The sequence below is a fragment of the Cyclospora cayetanensis genome, unplaced genomic scaffold (assembly GCF_002999335.1).
Source record: "Cyclospora cayetanensis isolate NF1_C8 unplaced genomic scaffold, CcayRef3 CcayRef3_contig_25, whole genome shotgun sequence".
NCBI classification, from domain to species: domain Eukaryota; phylum Apicomplexa; class Conoidasida; order Eucoccidiorida; family Eimeriidae; genus Cyclospora; species Cyclospora cayetanensis.
The window spans coordinates 243451-262915 of NW_020312203.1; the positions used below are offsets into that span (position 1 = coordinate 243451).

A 19465-nucleotide genomic window follows, 5' to 3' on the forward strand; every position below is an offset into this window, starting at 1 on the left:
AAAGCCCATAGAGACGACAAACGGGGCAGGCACCAAACACAATCTACCAAAGAGAACCTGTGTCTGACACTCCGCACATTTTCTCTCCGATTTGCACGCCCGCTGTCCGCGTCCTCTTTGCCTACTGTACCTCCCTCTGGAGGCTTCTTAGGGGGCATACGCACAAGCACCGCTTTCTTCGAAACACCCCACGGAGGCTGTTCTGCAGAGGCACCCTCCTCCGGGGACTCCCCAGAGGGTCCTCAGGAAAGCGTAAAAAGCTTTCTACTCTGGGAGGGCGATAGGCTTGCCCTCAAGCGCGTCTTCACGAAATTGACGGATAAAGGCCAACAGGTCCTCCTTGGTGACCGCCTCGGCGGCCTTGGGGTACCCATACACCTTTTGGCTAAACGCGTCCAAAATCAACTGCGCAAGACACGCTCAACAGCCCTAGCGCTATCCGTAGCTTCCATAGTGTATACCCGCTAAGTGCAAAGTTTACCGGCCGCTCCGTGTGAGGTTTGGCTGCCCATTTCTTAGCGCTGAGCATGCCGCCCGTTAAGTTATACACGAGTATCTCACCAGAGAGACCTGCTGGCCTGTACCTTCGGCCGGCAAACCTTCTTTGCATATCTGTCTCAGCGCCGTAGTACTCGGGGAACCCTTTCGTGCCGTTAGGAAATGAGGAACGGGGCCAAGGGCCTCTCCACCCTCGGTTTCTTCCAAAGCTGCTGCCGTTTCCTCCAGAACCTGATGCGACAAAACGCACCCTCCACTACACATCGGGAACCTGCATCTCTGCCCTCGAAGGGCCGGACCCCTTTCGCACTTCGCCGCACAAGGCTTCGACCACTGCCCTAGCAACTGGGCGGCCTCAACATCCGAGACCCTCAGGGCTAGCCTCTAAAGGCTCTTGCAACTTGCCTCCTTGACTTTCTGGTGCGTTTGTTCGTCTGCAGCATCGAGGAATGCGAGCAGCACAGGCTGCTCAGACACAGCATCGAGGGCCTCGTCAAGGTCCTTGACGGCCTTCTCCTTCCAGGGAAAGAGGGAGCCCTCCTCGTCCTTGAGGAGTGCAGCAACGCCACGCCGAGTCAGAACCTCCCCAGAGGGGGACACCCAAAGCAATGTGGGCAAGGAGCGCACATTCAACGCATCCTGCAGGCAACCACACACAAAAGCACAGACGCAAGGGTTACGATTAAAGTTTTTGCGATCACACAGATGCAAAACGGTACGGTAAAAAGAAATATATCCACACACGTAGATAAGTCCTGCGAATTCTGCAAACGCATGCGCGCCCGCATCTAGCGTATCGTGCAGTCAAACAGAAAGATCAAGCACTCAGACACAGGAACGAACACAACGAGAGCAACAGGCGGTTGAGGGAGAGCATGACGAAATACGGACTTGTGCAACAGCTCGCGTCGAGACCTCCTTGAATGGCACCGCGAGCCAGTCCATCTTTGCAAAATATTTGTTGAAGCTTTCCTCATCTCTGTCATTTGAAACAAAGACAATTTCTACCTGTTCTCCCCTCTCCTTGAGCCGCTTCACAGTCTCGACCAGTTTAGGTGTAAACCTCTGGCAAGGCGGACACCAGGAGGCACTGAAGTAAATTCCGACGGTCTTTCCGGAAAGCTCAGCCTGCGCCCGCATCAAACACACAGTTTCCCATGCTCCAAAGAATAAGATGCAAGCTAAAGATTCGCTATAAACGCCTTAGCGGCTGGACTAAGTTCCATGGTGCATTGCTTTGGAACGCACTGGCGCTGCGGAGATGGCAATTTCGATGCCTTCTTTTGCTCGATATGCATGTGGGTTGCCATATACACATGGAATTACTTGCGTGTATATGCATATAAATAAATGTACGAGTGCGTATTTACATCTACATCAATATATATGCACGCAGAATCCTTGATAGATAGCTGAATGCCATGATGGGAGATACGCAGCTACAAGAGGCGATAAAGGTCTCTCTCTATATATACATGCCCTTAGAACATTTATTAAAACATTCATAGCTGCATGCCTCAAGGGCCCTTTGGATGCATGCAATCCGCCTCCACCTCCGCACACATGAGTGGTACTTCTGCGTGGCCATCTATGCACCCACAAAGCCCAACGCTGCATTTGTTTTAACGGGTCGGTGCACGCGCGGAGACATTGGATGTTTGCTGAAGTGTTGTCCGTGCCTCACAGGGTCTAGAGTTTCTCCCTTATTATTTACGAGCTTGTTTCCAAGCAACTGGATAGGGTTCTTTCGTTTCCAGGGGAAGTCCAGAGGGTTTGCAAGCATGGCAGTGTACGCCTGTGGGTTGGACACCCTTCCATGCTCGTCCAGGAGCACAATATGAGGTAAAGAGGTAACTCGAAACTTCTTGTAGAGAGAGCGGATGCGATCGCGCCCCTCAGAGTCGTCATATGGCACCGCATGCCTGTTCAGACACCCCAGCGGACACGCGTTGGATCTTGGTATATGTGTGTGTGTGTGTGTGTATACAATGCATATCTATATGCATAGCAATATACATCTATATACATATCTATATATACATAAACATACACATATACATAATTTTACAGACGCAGACATGCAGAAGGTACTCCAATGACCTACGGGAAACGACAAGGGGAGAGAGGTGACCCTTGCCGTCCTGTTGCGCAAAACCGTTGATCTCTGAGTAAGCGTTGCAACGGCAAGATTGCGGACACGCCGATATACTGAAGGGCACCTCGGAAGGTTTTTACGGGGGATGGGAGCGGGATTAGGCTTTTACCATGGCATTGTTTGGAAGAGTGCAGCAGCGTCAGCGGCGGTATTGTCTGCTGAGATGAAGACGACGTTAAGTTTCTGGCCCTTGTGTGCTGCGGCATCAACGATTGACTTGAGCCGGGGAGTGAAGGGCACGTAACCTTTGCTCTGCGTCAAAGGCGTTTGAACCGCAAGAGAACGGAAGGCTCTCGAAAGCTCGACAAGCCTCCGAAAACGTGTGCTTCAGGAGAGAGGGCACACTAGTGTACTAGATGCTTGCGAGAGCGACACCTAGCACGGGCGGGTTAGAAGGCGACTTGGTGACGTGTACACGCTTAGAACCCGATATATATATATATACACGAGGGCCTTTTTTCCCTAGCTAGAGGCTCACCTCAAGAATCTGTTCAACGCCCTTCCCTGTGAAGTACAGCGCAGTGACGCTGCCTGGCTCTCCCAGCGCTTCCGCCGTAGTCGTCTCCTCGGGGCCCCCCCCGCCAGTCAGCTTGGCAATGAAACCCTCGGGCTTTGGATCTTTTTGTTTGTTCGAGAGCAGCACGTGGCCAAGCAGCCGGGTAAAGGGGGACGACGGTCCTGGCATTCCCAGACGTGCCCTCCGCCGTTTCTTCAGAAAGTCACGCGTTAAGCGCACCCCTACAGCGCCTGCATAGGAGGCGGACCATGAGCAAGTGCCAGTTTGAAAATGAAAACGCTGCCACGCAAGGCAGCATTTTCTTGAAGAAGTCTTTCTTCTGTCCAGCACAAAGGGTGGTCGAAAACGCGCGTTTGGAGGCGCTGTCTTCCGGGTTTTAAAGTAGGGTTTAAAAAGGCATTAGGGGGACGGCTCGAGGCGCGATGTGGCCTTCCGATTGATTAAGGGGCTCAGTCGTACCGAGGGCTGCCATGCCGCCGATGCAGATGAGGGCCTTTGCTGCGCCACAGGAGACAAGGGGGAAGTGCGTATCTCGCACCCGGGTCACTTCGACGTCGAAGTCATCGTTATTTAGCTCGCTGCTCCCAACGCGCGAAGCAAAGGCTACAGGACCTGCGCGTTCACCCTCCCTGCAGCCAGAGGAAAGGCAGAGACAGGGGCATTTCGCTCAATAAGGGAAACGCTACAGCCAGCCTACAGCCCCACATTCCTGTTGCTGCCCGCGCACGCTTCTAAGCACTCAGATGCTGCCACGCGCCTAGCGGGCGGTCGAGGACGAACCGGAATCTTCGGCGGGCTCTAGTGCGTTGAGGAACATGCGGATCAGCAGTCGCGGGGGCATTCGTCACTGCGGTGGGGGGCGAATGGGCAACTATTGCCGCCAGATGTCTCTCGACACTGGTCCCTAAGAGGGGCCCCTCTGCCCCCCGCCACGCCGAATAGGCGCTATTTCGGGGGACAGAGAGCGCTTCTGCCTCGCTCTGGAAGTCCAAGTTGACCTGATGCACACGAAAGGGCAGGAGGAAAGGCACTCCAGCCCCATGGGACTGCGTGGATAAGACACGGAGATCGAGACCATGGCTTTGATGGGAGGACAGGCGCACAGACAGAGGCTGTGGAAGGACTTGAAGAAGGACGTGTTGTAGAGACAGTCTACGGGTGTACCCTCACCGCTGTGACACGGCGCGAAAAAACGGCCAACACGAGCAGCACACCCACGCGAGCCAATGCGTTAGAGGCCCGCATTGTTAGCTCTTGACTTGCTTGACACAGACCTACTTATGAAGGCCTCTCCCCAAAGAGAGGGGGAAAAGGCAAGAGGACGTACAGTGGGAAAACGCCCCAAGGGGCCGAACTAATGGGGGCAAAGAACACTCAGTTGTTTGATAGCGCAAGGCCTTAAATAGGCGTTTTTGCTGCGGGACTACGAAGCTCGCAGTAATCGTAGAAAAAGGATGAGGGGCCTCTTGTTACACAGAGGGCTTGATGCAGGGGTGTCGATGATCACACCGAGGCCTTCTTCTCCTCCCGTGGGGCCGGAAGTCGGCGGCGGGTGGCTTCCAGGTTCCTAGAGGCAAAGACAACGAGAAAAAAGGATAACGTATAGAAAAAGCCAATTAAAGCATTATTTTTATTGTAAAATTCGGTATTCGCCTTCTTGAATTTTCCCCGGGGGGTCCACGAAGGACACCTCGAAGTCCATCGTCCAGGGCTGCATGCTGCTCCCCTACCGACACACTGCCGACACTTCCGCAGGGGCGGTGTCTGTCTGCGGCAGTGCAAGCAAGTGCCTTTCGGGAATATACTCAAAAGTCCGTCTTCTGCCTCCCCTGACAACGTGGTGGATGGATATTAGACCACCTTCTAGGTCGAACTTCTGTTGAGGCAGGAGGCACGAGTCAGTGGCAATCTGCTGAGGATTGAACAATCCCCTGTGACTTCAGAACTTTCCCATGTCTGCCACTCACAGGTATGCGCAGCGGAGGGAACTGCCGACTTATCTACAGTAGCAACCACCTGGTGAGACACAGCCCCCTTGTGTAACTCTTGTTTTGAGGTTTCCGGAGAGAGACGGTTCACTTCAGACCCCTTACAAGCTTGAGAGGAAGTTCTCGAATGCTATTAAGATGGCACAGCTCGCTTCTTCCCTCTCCCACGCCACTCTGCCGGAACGAGGGGGGCGGATCTGCGAGGATGTGTGGAGCTGCACCCTCTCTTAATACGTGCGGCATGCACAACTCGTGGCACATAGCATCCAGCACACACGCACAGAGCGCCGAATCTTGTTGTATCGAGCTGACAGCAATCGGCAGCAGATAGTTAGCAATTCGTAAGGAATTGACTACCATAACTGCGCATTCGAACGCCTTGAATATATCGGGTGTACTAAGGAGTGCCGAAGTATAGCGTAGCCCGCCACATCGTGGGAAGGCTACGTTAAAAATATGATGCAAGAGGTAACTATGCAGCAGCCTTCTCGCTGTATCAAGTTCGAAAAATTTTCACCAATCCGAGTGCTCTCTGAAAAAATTCTGTGTTCCTACACCTAACCGACGTGAGAGTACTAAACGGGTGTGCAGAACCCAGCAACTGCAGCAAGCGAACCATTGTAGCCTAACTCGTAGCTGCCTGCATGTGCAGGTATTCTAGACGACTTCCCGCGCGTTTTTCTCGCCATGTGCATACGTCGGCTGCGCTCGGCGCCAGGAGTTGGCTTACGGGGATGGTGCCAACACCTATTTGTGAGATCGCGAATCGCCATTAGAAGGCGTACTCATCGCAGAAAGAAAAGGAGAGAGCTGTAGCTAGCAGCACAATGCGTCGAACATGCACCCCAAGACGTCAGATGCAGCACTACTAGTGCCCCTGTCGGAATATTCGGTCAGGCACTCCCGAGCTTCCATGAAGCCCTTTCCCCACGCGACTGCAGTAGCAGCTTTTGGAGGCTATACGGGTTTCCCTGCAGCCGCCTACGCGTTGTTGTATGCCTCTAGGAGACGCAGAAATCGGAGTAATACGAACAAGAGAGAGAGTGGCCGCCAAGCGGCTGCATAAGGCAAGCCAACATGTACCGCAGGTAGGAAGCGGCTCAGGCAATGACCTTTTGAGATGCAGGCAGCAGCGTGCTCCCCTGCACAATGAGCAAGGCAGGAGAGCTCTTCTGAGTTGCAGCAGCAGCAGCGGGGCGAAGCGTGAACACCCCTGCCAGAGCGCTAGCTAGGCACTGAGCGCGAATGCAACATCTGCATTTCAACAGCTAGCGAAGAGCTCGGGAGGAAGGGCGACGACACTGCAGAAATTGGCAAGACACTGCCTCCCTCAGTGTCTCGATGCCATATGGAAGCTAGCCACCCGGCAAAGTTCCCAAAGTGGCCACTGCCTAGCTGCAACTCTGCACGCGTTTCATTTGAACGATAGGGGCCCCCTGCAGAGCCTTGAGGAGGCTCTCCGGCCCCGCCACTCGCAGGAAAGCCTCCATTCTCTGTCATCTCTTGGCTAACCCTAGAGGACGGTGCACTTCCACCCTCCCGATCTCCTTCGTCCTCTGGTTCGTTCGGTGTTGCCTGGGGGGGAGGAGGAGGTAACGTGGCCATGGCTTCGCTGCAGCAAACACAACAAACGCGACATACACCCTAAAGTCGCTGCAGCAGCAGCCAGGGGGCCCCTGCCCTGATGAGGTCGACTTATCACTCTGCACAAGCAGAGGCAGCACGAAGTGTGCTTCCCGCGATTTCCTTCCTGCATTGCAGGAGAGAGAAAGCCGTAAGGCTATGGCATTTCTTCGTCCTCCCTCCCTCCCCCCATGAAGAATCCGCTGCCCCTCTCTGACCCTCAGCATCCCTCCTTACTGGCGGTGCGTGATGGCGATGTACACGACCTCGAAGAGGACAAAGTGGTAGTACAAAAACAGCGAAAACAGGAAGATCACGACACCTTGAAGCTCCGTGAAGGCCGCAACGAGGCACCCGCCAACAATGAAGCACAGCAATGCAGATATGTTTAGGCATATGCAGCTGCAGCAACACACAGCAACACAGCACACACACACCCACACCCAAGACGACCTCTCCCTCTCCCCCCTCTGCTTCCTCGAATCGCCAAGAAGGCCCCTCCCCGCCCCAACGAAGTTGGAGGAACCTCCCTTCGAACAGCACTTGCAAGCGTTGTACGGAGGGGGAGCCAAGAGCGCTGCAGTGCTCGCTTCTTGCACAGTACGCAGTGCAGACACTTCAAGCAGCCACGAATCCCCGTTCACACCGCAACGGATTCTCCCGTCCCATGGGTGTTGTCAGGCACTTAAAGACGACGCTGTGCGGGGAGAAGGAAGGGCCAAGGAGCCCTCCTGTCGCGAAGCAAGAAGGCTTTCGTTTCGCGGGGGCAAGGGTGTGCCGCGGCTTACAAGACAGAGCAAAAGGGATGCGTAGGAACTCCTTCGTCATCAATGAGGAGACGCCCCAGCGACGCAAGCAGCTGCTCTTGGAGGGCGGAGGCCCCTTCCCCGACTGGCGGTGCGTGGCCATGAGGAGATACGTCTGAAGGGAGGCCTCCTCTTCCTGAGAGTAGACGACAGTGTTTCAAACACACCCTTTCCCTGCGTATCGGAGGCACTGTCTGAGGCTTCCGCAGAGGCTCAGGAGGACAAACGGAAAAGGCCCCTTACCTGTGCGGCAGATGGAGCATCTGGTGGTATCAGGTGCTCTATGCCCAAGCAGCCGAGCTCTGAAGGCAGCGAGACGCTGGCGTCTCCTGTACGCCGTCCTGCGTCGTAAGAGAGAGTCTTTGATTTTTATGCACATTTGGCGAGGCCGCTGGGGCTTGTTGTGCCTCACCAGCTGAAGGGTGGCACGCGCTTTCTCTAGGGGCTGTTGGCAGAGCCAGAAACGGCGTTCAGACGCGGGGAAAACGGGGAAAGCCTTACCAGCACTTCTCATGAACCACCGCGTAACACTGCGAACAACATGGGTGCAAGAGCTTCGGAGGGGCCCCCCGACGGCCCTTCCGGGGCCCCTCGAGGCATATGAAACAACTCCTGATGTGACCACCGCCATCCGAAAGGAGGGGAGACTCAAGATGGGGTCCGCATGAGGCATCCTTCGGACTGCCACGACCTTGACTTAGGAGGTTTCCGTGCGGCGCCGCCCCTTCACCATCGGCACTCGTCGATGGGTGGAGCCTATCGGTCGTTGCTGAGCCATCCCGAAAAAAATTCCTCCTCGATGAAGCAGAAGAAGAAGAGGATGAAGAGTAGGCTGAAGAAGAGGGCGATGAAGCAGATTGGTCTAAAGGGGAAGGCCCCGCTGTTCTCGCGGTAAGAGGGTCTTGCAGGAATTTGTCTCCGTACTCCATTTTCCCTGTGTCTGGGGGCCCTATAGCATCCTCAGTTCATTCTCCTTTTGCTAGGAGGATGGGAAAAGGAGCTGCTAGGATCCTGCTCCTGCAGCTCTATGGATGGCGGCAGTCTGCCCTGCGGCAATGTGGCGCCGTGAGAGGGGGCCCCGGATAGGGGGAAAAAAGAAACTTGAGCAACGAGAAGCGTCACTAACACCTCGAAACAAGAAAAGAAAGAGACCTGAGAATAGAGAAGAAAGAACCAGCGTGAAAAGACAGTCAAGGGGGAACAAAACGCACGCCCATGGTACCTGGCCCGCTGAACTGACGGGGGGCCCCTCGGGCTGGAGTTGCAAAACATGCTAGCAGCCCTTCCACAGCATTCCCATGGCTTCGAAATCTCTTATTTTTGCCTCATATTTGAGTTATCCTATGCTCACGGAGTGGTCATCGCAGGTTTTTTTTTCTGGAAAATGAAACATTCCTAGTTACTTGCCAGTCAGCAGAAAGCGACTTAGAAGTCGCACTGTTTTTCTCCTGTTGTTCTTGCCGCATATGCCCGGGTCACTCTCTTCACCCATGAATCGGGAGCGCAAGAGGCCCTTTTCTGCTAGTCAAGGAGGGCTACACAGTACGGCATGGAGGAAAGCAGCAAGCGGTCTTCAGGGTTGGGGGTCCATGGCCTCATGACCGCTTCGACAAAACTGAACGTGCACACTGACGGCACTTCTGCAGCGAAACGGCTGGAGTGTAGATCCTCTTCAGCAGATTCATTTGAAACTCCCCCAGCGGAGCTGCCAAAGAGAAAACGGAAAGGCGACCCTCAGGAGTCCCCCTCCTTACCTGCAGCCACCCAGGAGGCCGATAACCCCGCGAACGACCAGCGATTAGTTTCTGCCAATTTAAATCCGGCAGAATCGAGGAGGGCGTCTCCGTTCATTCCCCGAAGGAAGAAAAGGTGAGACAGACAGGCCACGCCATGCACACGCTGCCGCGGCACCTGTATACAGCTCTCTCGCACTTGCCTTGGCTGCAGAGTTTCGGCCTCCGCTCAACAAAAAAGGATCACAAGTGCCCCTGCATGTGAAGAGTATCTAAAAATCTTGCTGGATTCTGCATTGTGTGCTCGAGTGCATACACCAGAAACGGCGGGCCGACCGCAGAGGGCAGTTGCCGCAACGTGCAACACGTGCCTCCATACACTGCAGCCGTACTGTACACTGTTTGTTAAATCATGCGGTATGTGTAATTGCTTTTATGCGTACTTTGTTTGTGTTCTTCCCCTTAATATATCTTCAGCCCAGCCTCTGTTAAATTGGTGATGTGTTGATCATCTTGCAGAAGGCGGAGGCAGATCCTTGATCCCTGTGCTGCAATCCTCGCTGCACATTTGTACGGCGCGTATTCAGACGATGAGGATTTCTTTTCCTGCGCTAGAGAAGCGCTTTTTAGCTCAGAGCCGCCCCATCCACCCATTACTGGAACACCGGATGAGACAACAGAAGAACAAGCGAGACATCAACTCGGTCAGCTCGCATCTCCAGAAACGCCCCGTCAGACAGACTCTTAAAAGGCCGAGCAAGTGGAGCCTAAAGGGCCTTTTGGGGGGGGGGGATTTTAAGAGTTCTGAGGGAAAATCTTTTAAGGGCGTTAAAAGGGAGCCGTGGCCATACAGTGGCCAGGGTCTCCCCCACACATAGCCCTATAGAGGTCTACAGAAAGAGGGAAACGTGCAGATAAAACGGCGAAATTTGGGGGTAGCAATGTGGGCTTCTCGACAAGCCATATATGGATTGCGAAAATTCTAGCAAGAGACGTTTAAGGGAACCTTGAGGATCAGTGGGTCCCTTAGACTTATAAAATGGGGCTTTATTAGAGGCTTCCATGCACTGTCCGGCTTGCCCCAAAATAGAGGTAGCTGTAGCCTATTCTTAAGGGGCCTTTCAAACGGGTCTAAGCCGTTGGTTTTGGATGGTGGCGTTTGACCAATTCGGCCTCTGCCCTCTGGCGTAGCACGTTTAAACAGCATCTGAAGGCGGGGGCCGACCTTGAGGGGCTGCCCTTTGATGGGGGAGCACCATCATTAAGCGCATACGCTTCTTTGTCACCGTAAAGCGTGATGACTGTAAGCTCGCACCCTTTGAGATCCGTAAGCTGAGGGAGGGGGAGGGCAGCAGAGACTGCAACAAGGAGACAGGGGGCAGCGTGAGCGCGTGAGGATCAGCAGCACAGAAGCCCCTATCAGTTAGACAGCATATTCATCGAGGTGCACAAGGGCAGCAATACATACAATATTTGCAGCTACAGAAAAACGGCTTTCTCGTGAGGTCGTGACTTCCCTCCTGAACTTCGTTTTTCCATAAGACAATACAGGAATGTCGCCAAGCTTCTTACTACTACACTCTGTGCCTGCCACACCAGCGCTGCCCGGCCCGGAGTTTCGAGCAGCCCCTGGTTAGGCCGAAAGCTCTTGTAGGAGCTGCCGTCCGAATGTTTTTCCAGGGGGCCCCAAGAGCCCCTCCTGCTAGCTGGCGGGTTGCCTGAACTGTCGTATGGAAGAGGCCATCAGGAGAAGCCAAGCAGCGAGGGCGAGGGGGAGACGGGGGCCTAAGGTGCCCTTCAGACATAACAAGCGACAGAGGGGAGCTTCTGCTTGACCAGGGAAGGTCCTTTAAGGCCTTTCTTGGAACTGTAAAGCGGCGTACAGGTGCCGGCCTCGAGCGAGTAGGAAGGGCATCCAGTCCTGTGGAGGACTGTGGGGGTGAAGGCCTTGTATCAAGGGGCCCCCTCGGCGTGCTGCAAAGCTGGGGAAGCTCCGTTGCTCTTGCAGTGGCCCCCTTGTGTGTTACTCCTTCTGTGAGGCCCCCTGCTGTTGCCCTGCGGGGCCTGCGCAATATATTCAGAGAAAAACTGCAGAGCTCAGGATCTGTGGGGGGTTTGGTCCAGGGGCGGTTGGCTCCTGAGGGGCAGAAGATGGGGGCTCTCCGCTCCCTTATAGCCGTCATGGCCAGGGGGCCCCCTAAGGCCGCCTCAACCGAAGCGGAGGAGGCCCCTCCTGAGGGCCTGTCCCGTGGGACTTTCCTGAAAACTGTCCAGTAACTGCTGGGTTGATCCTCGAATAAGGCGCAATACGAAGGATCAAAAGCGTTGGAGGGAAGCCCCTCTCCAGGAGGCGTCCGGTCTTTAGCCTGCTGCGCAAGGAGCTTCGACGCTATTAGCACAGTACCTAAGCGTAGCAAAGCAGCAGCAAACTCGAGGTGCCTTATCTCCACTGGTCCACAGAAAGGCACTAAAGAGGGCGCTATTCAAACCCGCGTTAGAAAGCTCTCGCGCGTCCAGCCGACAAAGGATGTTTGCGGGGGGTGTTCCCAAAAGCAAAAGGGGCAGGCAGCAGGGCTGTAACAAACGCAGTGCCACAAACCGGCACAAACAGCTCCCTCTGCACGCAGTACCACTGCTCGCATTTCTCACTTGCGGTGATGAGGGCCTTTTGAGAGTCTGCACGGTGTGCAGAGCCCTCAGGCCCGCCGACTCCCTGCGACTCCGTCTGAGTCTGCGGGCTGCTGTCCTCCTGCGGAGACGCCACTGTCTCAAGCAAGGCCCTCGCCATCAAGAGCCTCCGAGCCAAAGGGGCGGCCCGCGTGCCCCCTGGGGGCCCCCCTAAGAGCTCCTTCGAGCACCGTTCCCGAGATTCCAGGGCATGTAAGGCCTCTTGGGAAAGCAGCGCTGCAGTGTACAGACTTTGCGGGACCGGCTTGGGGGCGGCTTGCTGCTCGAGTGATGCACTGTCCTCTGCAGCTGCTTCTGGCGCAGGTGCTGCTGCTGTTCGTGGGGTGGCCACTCCGAGCCCCGTGTTGTTGCTGCCACAGTTCGAAAATCGGCCTTCTGCGGTATTTCCTCTAAGTTGGCGCTGCACCTCTGCCTGAATGGCAAGCAGCGAGGGAGCGGAGTCAAAGGGGAAATGCCAGAAATTGTTCGGGCAGATGCCGTCAATGTACATTTGCAGATTCCAAAGAAGCCCTGTCCGCAACAGGCAAGAAGCACAGGGTCCCAAGACAAGAACAATGAGATTTCGCGATGTGTAGGTTGAACGCTTCAGCGACAGGAGCCACAACGAATTTGCACCGAGTGTCTGCATGGCAGCCTCCTGATGCCACCATGCAGGGCACAAGAAGGGGCAGAGTAAGGGGGCCACGGGAAAGGCACCCGCGACAAATGTACAGCGAGCAACAGGCGACTAAGAGACACGAGGACAACGGACCGACACACGCGCTAGAGAAGATGTCGTTATTTACACCCCAAGTGGTGGCTGCTGCAAAGTTCAACACATCCGAAAAAAGGTGCTCTATCAAGTTGCATACCTTTAAGATACGCCGCGGTTTTCTCCGCTTCATGAGCCACGTGCGCCTCTACAGTGAACGCCTCTCCCTCTTCTCCGTTTCCGTGCATCCCATGCCCTCCAACGGCGGCTTGTGCCCTCTCTGGACTCTCTCCGACTGCGCTTTCCCCTGCTGCCGCTGAGTCCTGTCCTTCCGCTTCCGCGAAAGCAACACTTTCACTGGACTGGAGGCCGTCATTTGTCCAGGCCTGGGCTCTTAGGCCGGCATACAAGTCCGGCGCCAGTGCCTGGAGAGCCTGTGGGCACATCAGCAGTCTTAGCCAGCCACGTGCTTGTCTTCAACAGATTGGACAGCCGCAAAATTCATTAGGCGAAAACACGCTGGTGATAAGACACAACGTACAACGGACGCACCCAGAGAGGGCTGTGGGGAGAGACCCATACAAATGCACCGGCGCGTCGTGCAAAAAAAAGCTCAGGGACTTCTCATTGTGTGTGTGTGTATGTATGTAAGTGTAAGTGTGTAAATGTGTATGTCGCGCGTGCACAGCGGATTAAATACGACAAAGTGGGCAAGGAATCACGCCGTTCTTCCCTCTTATACTTCCCGGAAATCCCTTGCGTGGATGCTGTTTCTTGCCCTTCGCGCCCTTTCCGCCTTCCGCCTCGATTCGCTTTACCCCCTCTATCCCCTTTACCCCGTCCTACTCCCCCTTTTCGCTTTAACCGACTGCCCAATCCCCCAATCTCCTCCCCCTATATGCTCCTTGAGTACCTGCATGCTAGCAGCGTGCTTCAGTCTGGCCTTGGCTTGAGACTCCGCCTTTTCGATTCGACTTGAGAACAAAACGCGGTCGCCTACCAACACATCCACGCGCATGGAGCTGCTGCGGCTCCCGCCACTGCACTTCTCTTTTGGGAATTCCGACGTTTCTGGACACTTGGGAAGTCTGAGAGCTGTTGCCTCGTCCGTCCGCTGAGGCGTTATCTTGCTGCTTGCGCTGTCTAAATCTGCAGTGTCGACGGAGGCTGCGCAGGCTTCGGAGGTGAAGGCGAAGGTGGGGGCCACGTGAAGTGCCGCCTGAGTATTGGAGGCCGAACAAACAAGGACCTTATTGCTTCGGTGCATGTGTGTGAAGAAAGGCCGGTACAAACAGCTGCAACGGGGCTGTACAAAGGCAATGGAGCGGCAACCACTTTGAAGAACGCCGCAGATGAATACAGAAGGAAGCAGAGATCGCACCAAGCATAGATTATTGAGCGTGTTGGAAGGGGTTGTAGCGCGGAGAGCAGCAGCTGCCTTGCAAAATGTAGCAGGAGACAAATGCTGGGGTATCGCACTCTCCTCTGCGTCAGCAGAGCTCCCTACTCCTCCCGCGGCAACTGCATTCCAAGGGCCTTCCTCTACAAGGTGCAGTAACTCTGGATAGTAGAGTTGTAACAGCTTCAGCGCCGCTCGCTGTTGGGCTGTCTTCTTATCGCCAGCGCTGCTAGCAACGCTAACGCAAGTCTTCTCTGGGGAAGCCTCGGGGGCCCCTTGCTGTAGGGAACCCGAGACAGAGGGTAAGAAAACCTCCGGGAAGGTGAGGTCGCAGGTGAACACGTTTGCCTCTTCTTGGAAGTGCCACTGAAAGCGATGCAAATGACAAAGCACAAGACAAGCGCGTACGCACACATACACAGATACGCAGAGAGACATAGGCATATACACATACGAGCAAACAAACATACATACACACATACACAACGCTACACAGACAGAGATACAAACTCATTTGGCCCTCAGGCTCCTCGTTCCGCCTGCTACTACACGTGCTATAGCGCCACGAGCAGTGCCCTATTCAATTCTTTTCCCCCTCACAGCTGAAAAAGCAGGAGCGAACTGTGCGCTCGCTTCGCTCATGCAAGGGGGTGGCTCCTCACCGGCAGCTTATCTTTGGCCTCTGCCCCCACAAGGCGCTTTTGGGCAAAAAGCTGGTGGACAATTTGAAGCGGCGATGCCTTAAAAACGCCACGTGCTGGTTTAGAGCCGTTGAGCCTCAGAGTCTCCTCCCTCTGTCGTGCCGCGGTCTCCAAGCTGTGGATCTTGTTGAGCTCTTCTAGGAAGACTTTGAAGAACCCCCAGTCGAAAGAACGACTGTTGGCGTCTACCCACGCCCCGTCTGCGCATTCTGGCCTGCAGCTCACAGGCCGGAGAAGCAGAGGGAGAACGCGAGCGCGCCAATAAAGCATCTGGGGGGCTGCGCTTACGGTGGGAAAGTGAAGGCCTTGCAGCCCGAGCGGCTTCACCAAAACTGGAGCGGCTGCGAGATTCACGAAGGGTTTTTCATTTGTGGACTGCTCAGGAGTAACGTAGGGCGGAAATTGGGGAGGAAGGCCGCACAGACGCCTGCTATACACAGCCGTCTCGCTTGAGGGGTTATTAGCACAAAAAATGTGCAGGAGGGGCTGCAAAAATGCCCGTGAAAGATGGCCATACACTGCGAGCCCCACGGACGGGGAGGGACGCACCTGCGGCGAGTTGCCTCATAAGCGGCGGCGAAACGCGCAAAGGAGAAGCCCGGTATTTTTGGCAAATAATCGTTGCCATTTAAAATGCACAACAGTGCGAAGTCATTCCGCGCGAGATGCGACCGCCCTGAGGCAGCACAGACAGCAGCGGGAGCAGGAACGAGCATGAAAGTGAGGCCACCATTGTGAACGGCGAATGGCGAGGTGTCTGCTGCAATCGCGAAGACAAGCATAAACTGGCGAATTCGGAGAGCCCCGCAGCCTAAGGGAAGGGCTGATAAGGCGGGAGAAATGAGGAGGGGCAAGTAGGCGTCCTGCCGTGGGAACCTCCACCCTCATTTGGTGGCAAGTTTACATACACATACATTCACACACACACACACACACATCCTCCCCCGTCCTAGCCCTCCTACTGTCGCAAACAAGGAGCCGTCCATTCAAAAAGCGCCTTCCGGCAAGGCAGCCGCAAGCGAAAGCGAAAGAGGGGCAAGTCCTGCGTGCTGCGTGACACACACGCCCTCCTACCTGGGAAAAGCCTCTCAAGCTCCCCGAGTAAGGATCGGAGAGAGTAGATGACTGCAGAGCAAAGGAAGCAACCCGAGGGAAAGGGGGCACACGCAAGCAAACGTTTTCGAATAAGCTGCCAATATATCCAATAAAGCCCTGGCAGCCCCTTCCAAGATATCAGTAATTTCCACGGCGTGAAATCGCTCAGCACTCAAGGATTGTGGTGCAGGGCTTTGGAGCTCTCGCCATTCCAGCGCCTGTCCTTCCTCTCTTTCTCTCTCTGCTTTTCCAATAGACGAAAGAAGCGAACAAGAGCCAGACTCCACATGCAATATGCGCCAAACGAAGAGGAGAATACACCACAGCTTCCCAGTAGCGCCCTTACCCCTCTTGGTCTTGGAGCTCGCGATCGACTGCGGATTATAGACAAACAGGTTCGATGCGAAAGGCAGAGCAAGACTCTGCACCACCAAGTCCGCATCTCCTCCAATCACCACAATGCTGTCCGTTGGCTTCACTTTTAAAAGACCTAAACCAGGGCAGGGTCGTCCCCTGCTGTATGCACTCCGTCCGCTGCGCCTTTCTGAGGCCCCCTGGGATTCTGAGGAAGCCTCCTGCGTCTGAGAGCGACCAGCGTCGCAAGAAAAATTTATCCAATCCGCGAGCTTCAGCTCTCCCTCCCCGTAAGAGGAGGGGCCGGAGAGGAAGACCCTAGACCATAAAAAGAGGGAAACAGAAGTGTTCAAAAGGGCGCTCTGAGCCGGAGTTGTACAGAGGTGGCGTCTTGGACGCCATTGGGAGAGGGAACAGTGTCTTATGAGGCAGCTCCAGAATCCACACACAGGTGCCTAGTGGCTCGGAGAGAGGTCAGAGAATATATAGCGGTAGGTGGGCAAGAAAGGGGACATAAGAGAGGGTCCCTGGCTGCGATTCCCTCTCCTGGCGCCTTTTCCGATCCTCTTCGGAAAGCGGCTCGGAGAGGGAGCTAACGGGTGCAAGCGACAAAACGCATCAGAGGAGGAAGATGATGATTCTCCAAGTATAAGAACAACTTGTAGGAATAGGCATGCAATAAATGGATTAAAACCTCCGCAGAGGATGATGGTCTGCGTTCAGCCAAAGAGTTGAATGGGATAGAGGGGCAACAATGACCGGTGCGCTGGTGCCCCTAGTGCCACACACTTTCCTGAGACCGACGGCAGTGGAGTCTTTTTTACTGCGCAGTGTCGGCAAACCCCAGCGAATACGACAAGGCCACAGGCTAGCTGCAAAGCATTGAGAGACGTTCTTAGTAGCTAGCTTACTTCGACGCCTCTACAAGCCCCGAGAGAAGAAGCTGCTTTGCGAACTTTCTGCAGTGACCCTCCACCTGCCGCATGAAGTAAGTCCCCGGAGAGAGCAAGTAGGAAGCTGCAAGGGTGGCCAACGCATGCACAGCGCAAAGGGTAGAACCGCGCTCGAAAGATGCAGAGAGCCAACCTAAATGGAGAAACAAAGGATGCGTGCTGCGGCATCGCGCCAGGAAGGTGGAGAGAGACGAGCAAATGGTTTGTGCTACAACGCTTACGGATTCTGTATCCCGATTTTCCGGTGGGGGCTCCTTCTGTTGCAAGGGCGTCTGCTGCTTCGCTTGTATCGCAGTCTTCCCCATCGGTGTAGCATCTGTTATACTCCTCTGAGGAGCGATTTAGACCTGACGCGATCCCTTCTTTGGCTCGCCTTGCTCGGAAGGACTCCTCGATGCGAGCCGATAGCACCCCGGCCCGTGCAGCTCGCAGCCTTCTCTGTTGGGATATCGCGAGCTTTGCAATCGGAGGCACTCCGTCAATAGCAAAAACAATGCTCTTTCTTACCCTGAAGCGCTTGAAGGTGTTGTTTATGATGCTCCACAGCGCCCGCAGCACCTGCCGATCTCCTGTATCAGAAGGTGTATGGCCTGTGCTGCTGCTATCGGCGTTCTGATCGGTGCCACATTTGTGCCTGCAGTGCGCTGTGGCAGATTTCAGAGCGGCCTGAGAAACAGACAGGAAGACACGAGCTGCAGGCAAATCAGATCGGGGAGGACTTGCGGTGTGCAGGGACTGGCGCCCCTAGGTGTTTGCACAGGCCTGGAAGCCGAGGGCTCTCCAGGGGAGGCACTAGGAAAAAAGCAGACTTATGTGGACGAATCACGCTGCACGTGGTGGCAGCAGCTCAATGCACATTGGATTTGCACCTGGTGCAGGAGCTGGTTCAGGTCGAAGAGCAGGTGGTCTGTCTCGACAACATCTTTCTTATGAATCTCCTGCACAGCGGCGGGGAATGTGGCCCTAAACCATTTATGCAGTCCTGGGATGCCACATTCCACAACCCTTTGAAGAAGGGATAGGGAGAGAAAGAGGGCCGGCAGCGCGAAGACTCGCGAGACAAGCCGCATTTGCGGTCACGAAAACGTCGCGGAGGACGCAACGGGTAATGAGCCCCGAGGCGCCATTGGATTAACAGGCGTGCATGCGCACACCAGCACAAATAGGCTTTGGAAACGAAGGCTGACGGAGCGCGGAAACTGAGGAAATGGGATGGGAAGGTAATAGATTAAGAGGGGACCTGAATGATACAAATTGGGTGGCTGCTGATGAGGGCGCTACAGAGTCGCAGGACGGAGGGTGCTATTTCAGCGTGCGCAGACAACATGTACAGCAGATTGCCATTCTTCTTGCTGGAAGCCTGGCTTGCAAGCGGTCCTGAAGGCGGGAACGCGTTTACGCCAGCAAAAGGACGGAGTGGACGGGCTAGTTGAGCAAGTTTGCGGGGTCACCAGGAAACTCCTCTAGGCGTTACACAGAAGAAAATACGCGGCTAGTCGATGAGGGGGATGGTGAACCTTTAAATGTAGTGCGGGACTTGTTTTGGAGAGCAGCAGCCACACACTCTCCTACGTATCCTGCCCTTGCTTTTCCTTACAGAAGTATAGTGGCACTGTAGTAGCGAACACTTTTTATTCTCAGATCAGCGCTTTTCTGGTGGAAATAACGTGCTGATCCGTGCATCTCTATGGCCTTTCGGAGTGTCACTCATGCGGCCCCAGCGCCAGGTGGTCTTGTCTCTTGGGGTTTCGTGCGTCGAGATGAACTAAATAGTTAGATGAGAGCACCAATGATCCTTATTTGGCAGTTAACAACAAGGAATTTTCGAGCATGCAACAGAATTCCATTGGTAGATGGCTGTGTTTGATAATACTATTCCTGCGCTTTGCAGCTCAATTCAAAAACTGCCTCGTGCCACATAGCCACAGGTTGGCAGCATTTCACAGAGAGAGGGCTGGAAGGGCCGCCGGCTCTCGACATTGCACACATCTTGATAATATTTAGTTTAGCACATTTCTGAAGTAAGAATAACTCTGCCCCTCTACTTCTTGTTTTCTTTCCGTTGGAATGAGCATTGTAAGCACATGAACGGCGCTGCTCGTTGCTGTACTCTGCTACTGCATGTGGTCTGCTGCGTTCTCGTGTGGCTCAGGGCAGCGCCTCGTGTATTCCAGAGACACTTTCTGCCCACTTCTCCTCTAGAAACACATTTTTGGGGAGATTCAAAGCCGGCTAGGTCAAAGTAGTGCAGGAGCTGCGACAGC

General features: G+C 54.7%; 3 protein-coding genes across 3 annotated transcripts; all 3 read right to left on the reverse strand.

Moving 5' to 3' along the window:
• Positions 1 to 264: 264 nt before the first annotated feature.
• LOC34617365 (nucleoredoxin) lies at positions 265 to 2770 on the reverse strand. The gene is made up of 6 exons (XM_026338306.1): positions 2763 to 2770; positions 2183 to 2420; positions 1390 to 1626; positions 904 to 1137; positions 562 to 729; positions 265 to 405 (listed from the first exon to the last, which is right to left on the reverse strand). The coding sequence occupies exons 1-6, from the start codon at positions 2768 to 2770 to the stop codon at positions 265 to 267; spliced, it is 1026 nt and encodes a 341-aa protein (XP_026194091.1).
• Positions 2771 to 6382: 3612 nt separating this feature from the next.
• LOC113147518 lies at positions 6383 to 8516 on the reverse strand. Its single transcript, XM_026338337.1, has 6 exons — positions 8512 to 8516; positions 8089 to 8343; positions 7831 to 7928; positions 7570 to 7723; positions 7019 to 7183; positions 6383 to 6770 (listed from the first exon to the last, which is right to left on the reverse strand). The coding sequence occupies exons 1-6, from the start codon at positions 8514 to 8516 to the stop codon at positions 6383 to 6385; spliced, it is 1065 nt and encodes a 354-aa protein (XP_026194122.1).
• Positions 8517 to 10451: 1935 nt separating this feature from the next.
• On the reverse strand, positions 10452 to 19190 carry LOC34617363. Its single transcript, XM_026338338.1, has 14 exons — positions 19110 to 19190; positions 17423 to 17945; positions 17160 to 17334; positions 16241 to 16566; positions 15874 to 15924; positions 15349 to 15475; positions 14761 to 15013; positions 13613 to 14377; positions 12986 to 13133; positions 12860 to 12922; positions 12366 to 12518; positions 11970 to 12314; positions 10960 to 11799; positions 10452 to 10678 (listed from the first exon to the last, which is right to left on the reverse strand). Exons 1-14 carry the CDS (start codon positions 19188 to 19190, stop codon positions 10452 to 10454), a joined length of 4077 nt encoding a protein of 1358 aa, XP_026194123.1.
• Between the last annotated feature and the right edge of the window lie 275 nt (positions 19191 to 19465).

Bases quoted from the DNA above. Each gene is read 5' to 3' on its own strand.
- LOC34617365 (XM_026338306.1), bottom strand. The intron at 1,627-2,182 runs GTGAGGCACGGA...ATGCGGGCGCAG, and splicing joins AGGGAGAAACTCTAGACCCT to GCTGAGCTTTCCGGAAAGAC. The intron at 1,138-1,389 runs GTCCGTATTTCG...GGTTGCCTGCAG, and splicing joins CGACGCGAGCTGTTGCACAA to GATGCGTTGAATGTGCGCTC.
- LOC34617363 (XM_026338338.1), bottom strand. From the start codon at position 19,190: ATGTGTGCAATGTCGAGAGCCGGCGGCCCTTCCAGCCCTCTCTCTGTG. The intron at 17,335-17,422 runs GTAAGCGTTGTA...TTCTCCATTTAG, and splicing joins AAAATCGGGATACAGAATCC to GTTGGCTCTCTGCATCTTTC. The intron at 15,925-16,240 runs GTAAGGGCGCTA...TTTGCTCTGCAG, and splicing joins GAGCTCCAAGACCAAGAGGG to TCATCTACTCTCTCCGATCC.
- LOC113147518 (XM_026338337.1), bottom strand. The intron at 7,724-7,830 runs GTAAGGGGCCTT...GTCTACTCTCAG, and splicing joins ATGCTCCATCTGCCGCACAG to GAAGAGGAGGCCTCCCTTCA. The intron at 7,184-7,569 runs GTAAGCCGCGGC...GTGTTGCTGCAG, and splicing joins CATCCCTTTTGCTCTGTCTT to CTGCATATGCCTAAACATAT.